General features: G+C 42.3%; 1 protein-coding gene across 1 annotated transcript in view; it reads right to left on the bottom strand.

The window, feature by feature from the left end:
* LOC108575904 (retinol dehydrogenase 12-like) overlaps window positions 1–12,534 on the bottom strand; it is a 26,653-nt gene extending 14,119 nt beyond the window's left edge. Inside the window, exons 1-3 of the mRNA XM_017938837.1 lie at window positions 12,239–12,534; window positions 10,149–10,453; window positions 9,481–9,600 (exon numbers count right to left, since the gene is read on the bottom strand). Of these exons, the coding sequence (XP_017794326.1) occupies window positions 9,481–9,600; window positions 10,149–10,453; window positions 12,239–12,534 (721 nt within the window). The remainder of the gene's footprint in view (window positions 1–9,480; window positions 9,601–10,148; window positions 10,454–12,238) is intronic.
* Window positions 12,535–12,756: the final 222 nt, after the last annotated feature.

Here is a 12,756-nt window from a genome sequence, read left to right as displayed (position 1 = left end):
TTGCGCAAATGACATCGTCAGTCATGCTGGTGTAAAACGTTCTCGTTGTACAAAACGTCGTTGCCAGCATCATAAGGTAATGCTGGAGGCGCGCTGTTCTTGTCGAGGCTTGGTTTCTTAGGAGGCACATCTTGACAATTGATGTTTCGGTGGTCCTCGCTTGGGCCTTATATACTCAAAAATCTATCCCGCATCCCCTCCAGTCCTCTGGCGTTTGTGGGATTGGCCGGGCTTCCACCCCCGTATGTTGTCGTCAGTGATGAGCGCCAGGAGGAGGCCATTCTCCCAGATGTACTCTGGGGCTCCTTCTCCCTGATCCCTGGTCGATGTCGCTGCGTTGGTCTTGCGTGGTCGCGATGTCTGGGTCCATTTCCCTGGTACGTAGATCCCCGGGAAAGGGGTGAAATTTTCCTTGGGACGTACCAGGGATCACCGTCTTGCTTCCTGGATCCATTGACCCTGGTGGCCTGTTTGGACCGCTATGGTCCGGTGTCCTCTTCTGAGAGCGTGCCGAATAGGATTTTGCTTATTTGTCCGGCGAATGCGAGCGGTGCACTCCGTTTATTGCGTGGTAAATCTTCTATTGTTGCCCTGAGCATTTCGCCGTACCTTTTGGTGTCTTGCAACCGTCTTAGTAATTGTGGCCCGTATTCCTTGGAAGCACAGCGGGTGATATTGTGCTCGTCGCATATGTGGTTGGCTTGTGCCACGTGCGTTTCGACCTGCGGCTGCCGGTTCAGGTAGCTTCGTACCTCTAGCGCGGTTACTAGGCGCCACTGCAGGTGGTAGGTCCGTAAGGGTTGTATACCCTCGTAAAAGAGTCCCGTGTTTTCTTTCAAGGATTTAATGTAGAAATCCTCGGTCGCACACGCGAGTCCCATGAAAATTGTGAAGTACAGCATGATCTGTAAAAAAATTTAGTCGGATGTCCCAACGGGCCGGGTGGTGCTCGTTGAACTCCTCGCCTGTCGTCGGAGTATTTCTTGCGCAAATGACATCGTCAGTCATGCTGGTGTAAAACGTTCTCGTTGTACAAAACGTCGTTGTTGCCAGCATTATAAGGTAATGCTGGAGGCGCGCTGTTCTTGTCGAGGCTTGGTTTCTTAGGAGGCACATCTTGACAATTGATGTTTCGGTGGTCCTCGCTTGGGCCTTATATACTCAAAAATCTATCCCGCATCCCCTCCAGTCCTCTGGCGTTTGTGGGATTCGCCGGGCATCCACCCCCGTATGTTATCGTCAGTGATGAACGCCAGGAGGAGGCCATTCTCCCAGATGTACTCTGGGGCTCCTTCTCCCTGATCCCTGGTCGATGTCGCTGCGTTGGTCTTGCGTGGTCGCGATGTCTGGGTCCATTTCCCTGGTACGTAGATCCCCGGGAAAGGGGTGAAATTTTCCTTGGGACGTACCAGGGATCACCGTCTTGCTTCCTGGATCCATTGACCCTGGTGGCCTGTTTGGACCGCTATGGTCCGGTGTCCTCTTCTGAGAGCGTGCCGAATAGGATTTTGCTTATTTGTCCGACGAATGCGAGCGGTGCACTCCGTTTATTGCGTGGTAAATCTTCTATTGTTGCCCTGAGCATTTCGCCGTACCTTTTGGTGTCTTGCAACCGTCTTAGTAATTGTGTTCCGTATTCCTTGGAAGCGCAGCGGGTGATATTGTGCTCGTCGCATATGCGGTTGGCTTGTGCCACGTGCGTTTCGACCTGCGGCTGCCGGTTCAGGTAGCTTCGTACCTCTAGCGCGGTTACTAGGCGCCACTGCAGGTGGTAGGTCCGTAAGGGTTGTATACCCTCGTAAAAGAGTCCCGTGTTTTCTTTCAAGGATTTAATGTAGAAATCCTCGGTCGCACACGCGAGTCCCATGAAAATTGTGAAGTACAGCATGATCTGTAAAAAAATTTAGTCGGATGAATCTTCTGATAGGTATGCTGGTTTTATTTTGTCCTGATGTTTCATTATGCTGCTTGAGCACCAGTTCGCGTCCAGCATCTCTTGGAATTCCCGGTCTTCAGCTGCGGACTGCGATAGTTGTGGCCGTTTGGGGGGTTGCGCTGGTTTCGGTAGGCTCTGCAGCAGCGCTTCCCTGCAGTCCTCGCACTCCGTAGCCCTGCGATTCACTGCTACCGTCTCTCTGCATTTACTGCAATTAAACGTCGATTCCCAACGGGCCGGATGGTGTTGTTTGAACTCCTCGCCTGTCGTCGGAGTATTTTTTGCGCATTTTACGCAAATGACGTCGTCCGTCATGGTGGTGTAGAATGTTCTCTTCGTACAAAACGCCGTTGCCAGCATCATGAGGTACTGCTGGAGGCGCGCTGTTCTTGCTGAGGCTTGGTTTTTCAGGCAGCACATCTTGACGATTGATGCTTCGGTGGTCCTTGCTGGGCCTTATATACTCAGAACTTTACCCTGCATCCCCTCCAGTCCTCTGGCGTTTGCAAGATTGGCCGGGCATCCACCCCCGTATGTTGTCGTCCGTGATGAGTGCTAGGAGGAGGCCATTCTCCCAGATGTACTCTGGGGCTCCTTCTCCCTGATCCCTGGTCGATGTCGCTGCGTTGGTCTTGCGTGGTCGCGATGTCTGGGTCCATTTCCCTGGTACGTAGATCCCCGGGAAAGGGGTGAAATTTTCCTCTTTCCTTCCTGGGATGTTTATTGTCTTGAGAAGGGCTTCTTCTTAAGGGGAATGCTTGCGTTCTCCTTGGTCGTTCTTCGTATTCGTTTTCCGACGCAGATGTGCTACCCTCTCGGAATCTTCGTCGGTGAGGCGAAGGTGATTGCGGGTAAGCCACTGTTGACCGTCGTTGGCCTTCACGGCGGGGGCTCTCCTCGCCGTAATTTTTTCGGCGTTTTCCCAGCCGTTGACCCACTTGAAGTACCGCGTCGAAGGCGTCGTCAAGTGTGCTGATTTGTTTATTAAGGGTTGACGTCCTCCAGGCTATGCGGTCTGGTAGTCCGTCGAGGAAGTTTTCCAATACATCCTGTTCCATGTCGTGGATGTATCTTGCGTTATCGCCGTACCTGTCCCGTATTGCGGTGCGCGTAGATTGGGCCAGGCAGCTCGGCTGTAATAACTGTCTCTTGTTCGCTTGGGTTTAGAGTTGATTCGTTAAAAGAAATTAGCTTCTCGTTTTCCAGGCCTACTGGGTTAATCCTATTATTGCTGTACGAAAGGATTGATTTATTGAGGCTTGGGTCTTGTGGTGATGAGTGTGCAACTGGAAGTATTTCGCTATTTAATGTGGTTTCGTCCTCCAAAATTTTTTCGTGGGAAATAGTGGGTAGTAATGATTTGTTTTGAGGCGATCTTTTTGTGATTACTCTCCCTTTGTTTGTTTGAGTTGAGATTTTCCTTCTCTTCGGCGTCGTTTCCTCTTCGGATGTGGTGTCGTCCTGTTCAACGTATCGCGGGCTGTCCTGGTTTCTTCGCAGAAGTCTGATGCGGTTTCCGATCGTGTTTTCTTGTGACCTTGGTGATGGAATATGGATTTTGAATTCTTTGTCTCCTCTTGGTATAAGTGGTAAACAGACGGGGTTGCGGGATAATGCGTCTGCGTTTTTGTTAGTTTTTCCGGCTTTGTGTACAACTTCATATTCGTATTCCAACAATTTTAGCTTCCACTTGACTAAACGCGATGTGGGGTCCTTTACTGAGTGTAACCAGACGAGAGGTCTGTGATCGGTGACCAGGGTGAATTTTCTTCCGAAGACATATGGTCTGAAGTACTGGGCTGCATAAACCAAGGTGGACCGGTCAGAACATTCAACGTACGTGGTATATACGTCGTTCCCCAACAAGTCCGATAGGATTGGAACCGTCGGCGTACGTGGTATATACGCCGTTCTCCAAAGGATGGAAAAGCTTGGTGTGTGGTAAACGATGTGATGATGAATGGTTGACTAAAATCCGGGTATTGAAGGATTGGCTGTGTGCACAGTTCGTTCCGCAGTTCTTCGAAGCTGGTTTGTTGCTCCGATGTCCAATTGAATCGCACTCCTTTTCCTAGTAGTTTAATTAGTGGTCTAGCTTTAGTTGAATAATCCTGAATGAATCGTCGGTAATATCCTGTTAAACCTAGGAATTGTTGGATATTTTTCTGTGTTTTTGGTGTGGGGAATCCCTTCACTGCTTGTAGGTTTCTGGGATCCGGTTTCACTCCATCGGCTGAGACTATGTGTCCTAAATATGTTACTTCCTTCCGTAGAAATTGGCATTTATCCGTTTGCGAGCAAGAATCTTCCTTCTCGACATTACACGATGAGTACGCGAGGACGTCGTAGACAAGTATGTCTAGTTGACACTTACGAATTTAGTATTATACTGGGTTGCTCGAAAGGGAATTGAGCCCGATCTTGCTCGTGTCGAACGATGACTAGACAGATACTGTGCTACTTTAACGTTCCGGGTAACTCTGAACTGAGACTGCCCCAGAGCCCCGAAAATCATGCCCTTATATACTCCAAAATTTGTATTTTTTGGGTGGTGGGGGCCCTAATTTTCCCATGAGACCGAAGCGCGTTCGTTTACTTTATCTCAAGGGGTGAGCTCTAGGCGGATGTCTCGGCGCCGCCGTGTCGGCTAGTCTGCGTACGTAACATTCACTACCTGTAAGCGTTGTAATTACTGCAGAACACGTCTATGAATAAAGCAACTATTAAAAAAAAGAAATAGAGGGTTTGTCTACCACACGTTTAGCTGGAGTTCGAATTTAGCAGGAGTAAGAAAATTTTTTTTCTTTTCTTTCTTTTTTTTTAAGTATCTTTACCATAAAAATATTCTTATTATACTCCCCTGTTGAGGGTTGCTTTGAAAGGTCAGGATCGGCACAATGACCCAGTATCAACGACCCACTTCCATCGAAGCAGATTAATTCGTGGACGAATGGGTAAGTTTTTCATAAGTAATAAAACACTTTATTCCTTTCGGATGACGAATAAAAGTATCGAACATAGTTATTAAAGGACTTATTAATTTATTTGTTTTTCATGAATAACGAATAATTCCACATTATTCTTAATTTAAAATGATGTAACATTTGCCGCACGCTTCCCTCGATACCCACGCTGTGCCAATACGTTTGTTCACGACCACGACCGAGCGCGGTTGAGAGCCAACGCTCTCGTGGTTGAGCGCGCGCTCGATTGGCCAGTGTTTTTCGTTAATAATTCAAAAACGAAGCTTCAACCAACATTTTGGTAAAGGAAAAAGTTGTTCAGAGTCACCCCAGCATGTATATGAAGCGATTAGAATAATATGTTATGATTTAAAAGCATTTTTAACTTTGAAATTTGTGTAGGATAATCTATAATATGTATTATGAAAACCATTATATATAATAAGAATACTTTTACGGTAAAGGTAATTTAAAAAAAAGAAAGGAAAGAAAAGAAAAACTTCTTACTCCTGCTGGATTTGAACCCTAGGCAAACGCCCAACCGCCGCAAACACGACACCTTCTTGGATACATGTGCCACGTACCTGAGTTACTAAGTTCATACAAATGTTTAAATTAAAATATCTAACAAACGAAGGCTCATTCTGAAGATACCTATGAGGCTTTTGTAACACTACATGTGTACTACAACTTTCACATAATGCCGTTCCAAAAGCGATTTCCACACCTGTGCCTTCCCTTTGTTAAGCATTTTCGTGTTCCGCATGTATTCGCGTGATAAATGTGCCTGGGTGATATGAGTGTGTTGCGATTCGTTTTTGTTTTTTCCTTTGTCCGAAACCCAGTCCGTTGTTAGCGTCTCGCAGAATGTGCGCGGCATGTACGGCGTCGATGCATTTTTCTTTATATATTATTCTAGTATTTAATAAATAATTCTTAAACTATTAAAAATCTAATTGGATATATATCAACATTGCATGCTTTAGCTCCACCTCTCATCATCTTGTACAAATGTTTCGTAAAGCATCCATCAACGTACAGGGCAGAGCCTCTTCTGGCGTATATTTAATTGGATGGAATAAGTTTTCCGGCGTAATGGCTTTTTTAAATTGTGGTTGCTTTCTTTGGAGAGTTTGCTGTAAATAATTTGCACCATTAGTACAGCGTCCTTTCTGCCAGATTTTCTTATGCTAGTTGCTGCAAATGATAATTCTTCTGTACTATAGTTATCTATTGAAGATGAAATCTTTTGCTTTTTAGATCGATCACTAGCTTCATTGAAATCTTCTGATGGTCGACCCCTCTTTTACTTCCTGCAGGGGATTCAGTTGATATTAAGATCTCAATGCCATCCAGCCATTCGCGGTGAGAAAAGATGACACTGTACGGTTACACTTTTTCCACCTAACAGCAAACTTATTATTTACATTTTTCACTGCTCCTTTCACATACTGGTAGTCTGTATTTACCATTTCACTTAATTGGAATTTATTAAGAACATAAGTCACTAAATTTACGGGTAAAGAAATATGCTTCTGCGTATTTTTGCGTAAATTCTATTTCACTAAAATAGAAATACTATCGTAAATATCTCAATAAATACTCATTTTGGACATATTACATCTTAATATTTATTTACTTATGGTGACCTTCAAAACTTTATGCATTGTTACGTACGCAGACTAGCCGACACGGCGGCGCCGAGACTTCCGCCTAGCGCGCACCCCCTAGAAGACCCTTGAGATAGAATAAACGAACGCATTTCGTTCTCGACGGACAACTAGGGCCCCCACCACCAAAAATACAGATTTTTGGGGCATATAAGGGCATGATTTCCGATGCTCTGGGGCAGAGTCACTCTGAACATTAAAGTAGAGCAGTATTCGTATAGTCGCCGTTCGACACAGGCAAGATGGGGCTGAACTCCCTTTCAAGCAACCGAATTTAATACTTATTTCATAAGTGTCAACTAGACATAATGTCCGACAAACCTAAAGTGAAGCCTCTGACGTCACAGCCTAGCAAAATGGAGGCAAAATAGGCGATTCAGGTCATCCCCACTACTCTTGGGTCTTACACTGCGGGCGTTTGAGGGGAAGTTGCGTTGTAGGTAAATGGTTTAGACACACGAATTTAAGTCAGCTGTCGATATTGTAACACGCTGATAGAAGAACGGAAAACTAAAAATTATTTGGTCGCCTTGTCCTCTTACCTACGTTGGCGCGTAAGACATATTTAATAGCGCAGACGTTAATGTCTAAGCGACCCATACACAATAAATTGTTATTGTAAAGGAAGCCTCAGGAAATGTATTAATATTTTTTAACAGTTAGAAAACTCAAATGTAAATATTTTTTTCCTATTCCTGAATAATAAAAGTACATCTCGGCGCATTAAATAATTGCTTAAGGAGCTAAAAAATTTCTGGCTGCAATGAAAAATAGCGTGCCACCACAGACCGGCAGCCTCTTTTTACAGCCAATAAAAGCCATCAAACAGCCACTATTTAATGTTAAAATTTTGAAAAATTTGACAAAATCAGACGACATGTCGTCACTTTAACCGTAATATTTCTGCTTCGTTTAAAGATAATATTTCGACCTTGGGCTCATTTCAGAGCAATAATCGCTGCTAAAGTTTCAATTGCTAATTTGACACTGTTCCCACTCATAGAATAATTTTGAAAAAATACCATTGGATTGCTTGAATTTTAACCTGTAAAATAAGCTTATCGAAATAATAGAGAAATTTTGGGAACATGGGATAAAAACATAAAGTTTACTATGATGCACGTCGTTTGGCGTCGCACAAACATCTGTTCGCCTGTTTATGGTGTCTGCGCAACGTAAACTTAATTTTTTTTCAAGCGCTTGAAAATATCATTCTGGTCAATTATCGACTGCTCATCTGTTTACCGACTGCTCGAATGAGACCCGATCGTCATCTATTGTTCGTAGAAGAGTAAGTGCGATAGCCTTATTCTATCCCTAGTGGCTTACTAACAGCGAGCCGTCGCAAATTTCCCTACGTCTCCTACTTTTAGGCCCTGTGTGACGTCAGAGGCTTCACTTTAAGTTTGTCGGACAGTACTTGTCTACGACTCCCCCGCATACTCGTGTAAAGTCAAGAAGGAAGATTCTTGCTCAGTCAAGAATCGACCAGTATACTTTATCTTTAGACCATTGTAAACTTTTGTAAACTCAAATATTATTATTAGAATATAGTTACTGCAGAATTACATCTGCCTATATTCAATTAACCATCTCCTCTGTAACATTAGTAACGAATCAGCTAAACTCGCAAGGATATATCTTTACTGCTGGAGATATAGCCAACATTACGGTACGCACTGTCCTCACAACCTTCCAACCATTCCATCCTTCGGAGAACGATGTATTAGCCACATACGTCGAAGGTTCCAATCCTATCGGACTTGTTGGAGTATGACGTATCAACCACATACGTTGAATGTTCCGACCGGTCGATCACAAACCAATATTACGCTCCGTGTGAGGACACAAAGCGTAACACGTAACAGTATAAAAACAATATAGAAAAAAAACAAATCATGAAACACTTCATAAACTATTTCTGTGAATTTAGGTGAATCACCTTGTATATGCAACGTCCAGATTTTTTTCAAAATTTTTGTATGTCACTAAATAGGTAAAATGGAGCAAAAACTAATAATCCGAATTTTCCCTTTAATTATCACCCCACCCTCGATCGAGATAAAAGGTTAAAACTTGGTGTCAAATGTTTCCTTTCGACACGCTATCGAATGGTCCATCGCGAGACCAATTTGGTTTAAGGGTACTTTCGGACCCCTTATCCTGCTATACCTTTTGTAAGCTGACAATGACAAGGGTAAGCATGGATGTTGCAATCGCTTTGCGAATGCCACTAGATCCCATGCATAAAAAAAGATCGTGCACATTCTCCGTTAAAGTATTTTCTCCGAGTCCTTGGTCTCTTTGTCACCGTTCACAATATTGCCCATCGATCTCGTCTTTATTCTTTCATCGCGCGTATTGTGATCCGATATGGTTTATAGTCGGGGCCACGATATAGCGAGGTCGTAAAATCGGTTAGGCGTCAAAGTAAACATGTTTTAGCTGCCGGTACCCGAAAATTGACAGAGATACGAGCAGATAAGTACTTGAAACCATGGTCAGGACCGTACAAAGAATTCTTCTATCCAGCGAAAGTCAAACTGATTCTAATATATTTACTGAAAATTGAGTTCAGCTAGGACAATTTAGGGTTTTTTTCTTCTGGGAAAAGCCGCATTTGGAAGTACGGTTACAAGATGCAGATAGAAAATGCAAAAGGATTGTGTAGCTTTAATATTAACATATTTTCCATTTGTAAATGAAATACCATTTTCTACTTGAAGTACCAAATCATATGCTACCATTCGTTTATTGTTGGAACCCTCAAACAGACTGCAACACACGGCCTTGAGTGCCGCAACATCAATCGATGCCGATTCTTGAGAGTTTAATTTACGACCTCGCTATATCGTGGCCCCAACTATACTTAAGATGGATGTTCTTAGTTATTTTTTCATTTATTACTTACTTTTTAATTTTCTGTCCAATTCCTTAGTAAATAATATATTAGCCAGCTTACTTTGACTGTAAGCTTTAACAGGAGAATAATGGCGCTCCAAATTTAAATCCTCAAAGTGTATATCGCCGTCTATGATAGAAAAATTCAATTAATGCTGCAAGTAAATTTTATAAACATAACTTTTTAATTCTTAAATTTTATTGCATAAAACAATCTACAGGATGGCGAGAAGTATGAAACAATCCATACGGTACTCTTCGACACGCCAGTGTATTATTAAAAGAAACATGGAAAAGTTGTTCTAAGTGCAGTATATACGGAATGAGTTCTAAATTCATAATTCCTTGAAGCAAAATGGAAAATTTCACGAAAGAAAAGCACGAATAGTGCATTAAGATATATTTGTTTAAATTTATATTGAACAAAGGCGAATTTATTAGCTAAGAATGTCCGCGATTTATCTATGTTTCATTCAATTTTCTGTTTTCAATAATCATCTAATGAAGAACCATAAGTGCGGTCATTGTACTGTATATAGGAAATAAAGCATTCCCATGATCTATGATATTATGATTGTTTTTTTGGACGCTGCGATAAGTACAACGCACTCTTAGGCCCCTATAGTTTTGCCTCTTAATTTGGGAATTAAAATCAGTGTAATTTGTACGGTTACTTACATTTGTGTATTAAAGATGAAACGTTAATTATTTTAGAATCAGGTGCAGATTTTTGTATTTTTGGTAACAACAAAAGTGTTAACAGAAAATGCCCTAAATAATTAACTTGAAAATGTGTCTCGAAACCATCTTCAGTTTTTTCAAATGGATGCAAAAATACTCCTGCATTGTTAATTAATATATGAATAGTCGATTCACTTGTTAATAAACGCTGCGCACACTTCTTAATGCTCGTAAGGCTACTGAGATTCAATTGACAAATCTCTAATTCCCCTAGTTCCTCTTCAAAATTCCTTCTGGAAGATCTGAAATTTTATACCGTATATGTATTAAAATTTAATTAGACTGAATCTCTTCTTTAGACAGAGATAGAAAACAGTTGTAAACGAGAAATTTTACTTTTTTCTAAGTGCAACGGCGCATCTAAAAAATGGAAATGAAATATTTTATATTTTTTCAAGACGTATGCTTCAATTAAGATGTTCCGCATGTATTAAATAGGAACACTTCATCGGTTCAAAAAATTTGTCTATTAATGGACACAAACTCTTCATTAACAAACAGCACTCATATAGATAATGGCATTTTATCATCCAAATAAATTCAAATTCGTACAGCAACTATCAACTAACTATCATGAAAAATGTTACTAGTCTCGAATAGAGACAAAAATTTCATAGAGCAGATTATATGTCTTTATATAATAAATAAATCAGTTTAATGTTTAATTGACAATGTTATGTCCTACATTCGCTGATGCTGGACAGACTATTGAGTTCCAGAGTCATTTTTAACTGTGTATAATTATAAAATATAAAAGGTACACATACGGGGTGTTTCGTAAAGAGTGTAGCACCCGGAAATGGGGGGTTGCTAGAGTGACTCTGAACAACTTTTCCCTTTACCAAAATGTTGGTTGAAGCTTCATTTTTGAATTATTAACGAAAAACACTGGCTAATCACATTCTGTGATGTAAACAGTGAAATGAACGTAGCGGGCAAAGGAAGATTCACAAGCCCCAATCGACACAACCAAATTTTGTAACAATATCGTGTTTGGTATCATTTTAATCAGGAAAATCTCACCAATATTTTGATGAAATATTTATTAACGAAAAATTGAAAATAACAAACTACTTTTGTAGTTTTGTTAGTATTGTCTCACGGACATGCCGCCACCGAATGCGATAAGGAGATACCGTGACCGTGTCACATTAGTCGCTTGCCTGGTTCAAGGGTGGTCCCCCCTTGTGGTGGGGATAGACCATGAACAGTCATGGCGTAGATCCGAAAAAACTCTTATAGAACTTTTACTGTACATCTTCTCAAGCAAGGTAATGTAGAGTCCTACACGTATCAACCGAGAGAGGAAAGAGCATATAGAGTGGTAATCAAAAACCTGCACGCTACCATACCAACAGACGACATAAAAGACAAGCTACAAAGTATAGGATTCAAAATACTGTGGCGGGTACGTCGTCGTCAACAAATCCTTACCGAACCTCGTTCTATTCTTCCACGCGAACTTTCTCTTTTCCAACTCCATCAGATTTTAGTTTCCGTTCTTTTGTCTCTCCCCGGGTTAAGACTTGCTTTCGTCCTCGAGTGGCCTAAGAAGCGCACATGTGGCATCCAGGTTCGCACGAGGACGAACGGCCCGCTTTCCACGAATTTTCCGTTTCCACCACTTTCTCCACTTCTATCTTTATCTATCGCTACTTCTGTCTCCCTATCCTAACAATATAAAAACCCAGTACACCTACACCTCCGGACAGTTTTTCCTTTACCGACCATCGCGACGTACCCGCCGAACCGCTGCCGCCGGGACGAGTAACAAAATAAACGATTGTATTTCCTTTGCCAAAATTGAATTTATACTTGCCATGTTTTGTTATGCTATGTTCTAATGGTTTAATGAAACGACCATACTTAATGTTGAATGTTGGATCACGAGCCTGTATCATTCTTGGTGCCTTGTATTTAGAGAGAGATGTTTTCTCTATCTTCGTGAAAGGTCTAATCGAGCTATAAACCTTTCCACCTGTTCTGATGGTGGTGAGGACTCGCTCGTACATAGCTCGCTTACTAACCGGCTCCAGGCTTTCGCAATACCGGTCTTTACTCCATGGGCTGCCTTTCTTAACAAACTTGAGCAAGTGTCTAAAAGTTTGTCTGACACGCACCTTATTGTACTCGGGCAAGAGCACAGGTTGGTGTCGGTTGGCATAGGCAGCGTGGGTTGTTGTGGCGCACACGGGATAGTAATAGAAGTTCCTGTGTCGGAGAAGACTCGGGAAATGCAATATCGGGCGATCAGATTGGTCCCGACCGCGCCGATACCCATCCACATAACCGGTTTCCAATTGAATGACCGCCATCTGGGCATGGGGGCTTGGTAGTTTACCAGGCAGTCATTAACGGAGATTAAATACCGGCTGAATGGGTTCCACCAGCTAAATTTGGGAACCCTGCCTTCTATCTCACAGTTGTACTCCATGGCGCGCTCCTCCGTTTCAATGGTGTGAAGTGGCTGCGTTCGAAGCTTGTTGTTCATATGAACAGGGATTACCTGTTCAATTATGTCGGCCTACAGTTCGAAGTTTTCGAT

Source organism: Habropoda laboriosa, unplaced genomic scaffold, assembly GCF_001263275.1.
Source record: "Habropoda laboriosa isolate 0110345459 unplaced genomic scaffold, ASM126327v1 scaffold332, whole genome shotgun sequence".
Classification (NCBI taxonomy): domain Eukaryota; kingdom Metazoa; phylum Arthropoda; class Insecta; order Hymenoptera; family Apidae; genus Habropoda; species Habropoda laboriosa.
This window is presented reverse-complemented; position numbering and strand designations above follow the sequence as displayed.